The 4,228-nt window shown below is 30.6% G+C and overlaps 1 protein-coding gene across 1 annotated transcript in view; it reads left to right on the top strand.

Moving 5' to 3' along the window:
• The first annotated feature begins 3,450 nt into the window (after positions 1 to 3,450).
• LOC117114395 (CUB and sushi domain-containing protein 3-like) overlaps positions 3,451 to 4,228 on the top strand; it is an 18,233-nt gene continuing 17,455 nt past the window's right edge. Inside the window, exon 1 of the mRNA XM_033258053.1 lies at positions 3,451 to 3,568. Within this exon, the coding sequence (XP_033113944.1) occupies positions 3,482 to 3,568 (87 nt within the window). The 5' untranslated portion in view covers positions 3,451 to 3,481. The remainder of the gene's footprint in view (positions 3,569 to 4,228) is intronic.

Below are 4,228 nucleotides of genomic sequence, written 5' to 3'. Positions count from 1 at the left end.
ATACCCTAGAGCCATAACGACGTAGCACCGTAGAGATTACCTTAAATATGAAGTTTCACAGAAGATGCTCATTGGATGCTTCTGTCGTCCACCCAATATTTGCTATAAACACAGAACTTTATCAATACCAGGAAAGATTACGGTCAGCATTACTTTAGTTTCTAGAAGATATTTATAAAAAGCAATAGTACTAATCATTTTCGACGTCTGATTTTTTTTTCTCCATGAATTTCTTTGATAAGTAGGCCTTATTTTGAAAAACTAAGCCAATATCATTCTTCGTCGTAGACTGTATGTATTTTTGCAACAACAAATTCTATTTCAATCACCTTGTCACATTTCATCAATGGTGGGTCAAAGGTGAGCATAAACAAGATCTTCTTTCCAATCGTTATATTCCAATTATCTAATTTCCTATAAAATGTACTGCTTATATTTTTGATGCTGAGTCTTTTTAGTTAGTCATTTAAAGTTCTTTTCAAATTAATATTTGTACTGTATTATCATGTTATTGAATTGGCGAGTGTGATTTTGACGATTGCGATTGTGATTATGGTTACAGATGTCATCTTTATCAACAATATCATTATCATCATTATTATCATTATTGCATTATCGTCATTGTCATCATCGTCAATATCAACATCATCATCAGCAGCATCATCATCACAACCACCATAGGCTGATTATCATTCTTTTTCGCCCAAGTCCACTTATCTACTATTAATAAGAATATGTTGAAGTCAACCGGCATAATGACGAGTACCTGCGCTTTACTTCAACAGAAATGCATGAAGAAAATTAGGCAATTAACGGAATGGAAATAATGTAATCTATTTTCCGACTGATATTGCAATAAAAGGACAAAGAATTTTTGTCCTTTTGTTGCAATATCAGTCGGAAAATAGCACATCTGATGTGCAAATTCTTCATTTTTATGAATGTAATTAATTACAAATAGCATTGTATGTATGATGATGAAATAATGTCGAAATATTGAATTCCGACACGATGGCGTGCATTTCGGTACTTGGAGTGTGTATTGTACTCTCTTATCTGATATTAATCAGTTTACCTTTCGGTTATTGTATGTATATCATACATGGCTGTCTTTCATTAAAACAAACATAATAAATCTACAGATAATAATATTATATGCCTTCTTCCTGATGACCTGGTAACGGTGATAAATGACATCTGCTGATAGGCCTAAAATTTAATTATTATGATATTGGTTTTCTCATAATTATTCTGATTCTCATTAAAAATAGTGTTTATGTTGCCTGTGTAAATAATATTTAATTAATAATTGTATTAAGCCTACAGATCATCGTAATTATAATACAGTTTATATTATATATACTTACGCATAATAATAATAATAATAATAATAATAATAATAATAATAATAATAATAATGATGATGATGATGATGATGATGATGATGATGATGATGATGATGATGATGATGATGATGATGATGATGATGATGATGATGATGATGATGATGCTGCAATAAAACATATAAAGTGCTATTAAAATTAAAAGTTTAATTGAAAAATAGCTGCAGAAGAATCCCATAAAAGAAAGAAGTGAAAATTCACAAAAATAGGTTTTAGTTGAGTCAAAAATGACTGAAGGACAAGTGATAATGATATACCACAGATCAGCTGGGAGCAAACTCCAAAGCTGCGAACGAATATTTTTAAAGGGCCAAATGACTTAACTACAATTATGTACTGTACTATAGGCCACAACAGGAGTAAACTGTTTCTTGGGCAATGCAGAGTTTATTTTTTAATTACGGTAATATTATAGAAATTAACAGTAAATGAGAATAATAATAACAGACCGTATAATAAAGATCAAAACAAGAAAAAAGGGCATTTCTTTTAATTTCGAACATTAAAAACGTTTTGCAAGAAATATGAATAAACATACAAATGTACATGTACACATACATGAAAAATAAAATTACGAAAATCAATAATAAATTAATAAAGTAAACGAGTAAGAAAATAAATAAAATAATAACACAACCAAAAAATGCAATCAATTTAAATTATGACGCACTTTAATAAAATAATGTAATGAAGTTTTAGTTTCTTACGAAAGGGCGAAAAAGAAGAGCATTTTTTAAGGTTGATATTGAATATTTTTCCGCAAACGAGGACATGAAACTGTAAGAGGAAAAAACCAGAGCTTAGTAGACGAGTAAAAGGAATATTAACATTTTCAAAGGTACCGGTATTCCTACGTAATGAGAAGTAAGACATTTTCTTTAATAGATCGAACATGGTTGGGCAAAGTTTGTTTTGGTCATATTAGGATAAAATTTAGATCTTGTGAATGTCAAAATATTTAAGTTGTGTTTTTTTTTTTTTTTAAATTAAAGTTCAGAATGAGTTCTAATTTGAGAAAAGTTGTTATTCATATTGTACGTTAATAATTTATTAATCTTACATAGGTCTGAGGAAAAATTAAAGGCCCAGACAAGATTATATTACAGTTGATGCGGTAGTCTTAAGGAATTGTACGTTGCATTATCAGTAATACATTTTATTGTTAGTTCCACTAGTCTGTCTCCCTCTGCAGTTTATATGGTAGCGTACGAGGCTTGGTAGCGCCTGTATTTTCATGATATTACATACTGCCAGCCAAAATAATCTAGTAAAAATTAATAACTTCCATAACATAAGTTTTACCTATCAAAAAAGTACTTTTCAATGAAAATACAAAGTAAGCAATTAATAACTTTTTTAAAGTTTATTATAGTACGAGGAGGTAGGGCCTACGATTTGATAGATTCATATACCGTAATTATATTTCATTTTATTTTTTCTTTCATTTATTTATTCAGACAAGTTCAATTAAACTTAATAAACGATAAAAGTATGCTTGTAATTATATAACCCCACCCACGACTAACGTCATCTTATTTCATAGCAACCTGAAATAGACATTCCGGAGTATCAATCAAACTTAACAACTGACCAATGAGAACAGGGCCAGGAATATGCGCGTGTCCTACAAACACACATCATATGTCCCACAAACGCACACACGTTGTGTATACCTTACCAACAATATCTAAGGGGCAGGGCTTAGCAAAAAGGTCAATTAAATTCCAGTAACCTACTTGATGATGATTTTGTTGAGCTTCTCTGTTTACCTATTTTACCAAACTGAAAACTGTGGGACAATTGTTCAAATATGCAATTCAATGCAAGGGCCTCCCCTGGTATTTGTGGCTACGGTATAGCAACATTATTATAAGTAGGCCTTCTTCTCTTCTTTAGAAAACTATTATTTAAGTTACACCCACTATCAAATCCGCATCTGGTTAATCATAGGCACTCCGAGGTCGATGTTCGCACTAGAATCACTGTTTTGGTGAAAACTTTTTGACCATTTTAGGAAGTATGAAATATTGAGGGAAACTGTTTAGAATAATCCGTTTATATTGAACAGAAGAGGCCTTATGGCGTCTGCAAGAATTCTGTCCAGTGTAAAGAACTGCTTAGAAATATGTATTTTATTATTTTTAATACCACGCCAAGCTGATTGTGTGAGTAACATTTTTTTCTATATTTTTGCCAAGAACCAAGCCGGCGGAAACTAAAGTTATGTTTGAAACATTTCATTGGGACAACGATTCTACATTCATAGTTCATATGCATAGTACATGAAATTATTTTAAAATGTGATGAAGACGAAATTCGTTGTAATACAAACACATCGGTATAGGCCTATTTAATGTATTGTATTAAAGATGTAGCCTATGTCCCATGCTAAATATAAAAAAAAATCATAAAAATATTTTTTAAAATTATCTTGCCCATTTTGAAGTGACATAAAAGTTATCAACCTGAACATATAAATTAGTGTTTTTAAAAAATGTCTACCCATCAGTTTACAGCGAAAAATTATAGAAACGCTTCCAGTCACTGAAAGTGTTTTATATTTTTATGATATTTTTTTGGTTTAAAAATCAGGGTACACATTTTATAAATTCAATAATTTCTATGCACGAGTTAATAATCTGTATGTTAATTGCAGAATGAGCAAGTTTATTTCAAACTTTTATTTTTAATGATTTTTTGACATTAGCAATTAGCAAATTAAATAGACGCGAACGCATATAAATAATTTAAAAAATATCGGATTGGATCCAGGATATGTTCATTTCGGACGAGACCTGTCGATTCTCTGCAGTGGCGTATCTAGA

Source organism: Anneissia japonica, unplaced genomic scaffold (assembly GCF_011630105.1).
Source record: "Anneissia japonica isolate Jap-2015-1 unplaced genomic scaffold, ASM1163010v1 scaffold1231_len1163931_cov198, whole genome shotgun sequence".
Taxonomy (NCBI): domain Eukaryota; kingdom Metazoa; phylum Echinodermata; class Crinoidea; order Comatulida; family Comatulidae; genus Anneissia; species Anneissia japonica.
Note: the sequence above shows the minus strand (reverse complement) of the source record. Positions and strands in the feature narration are given on the sequence as shown.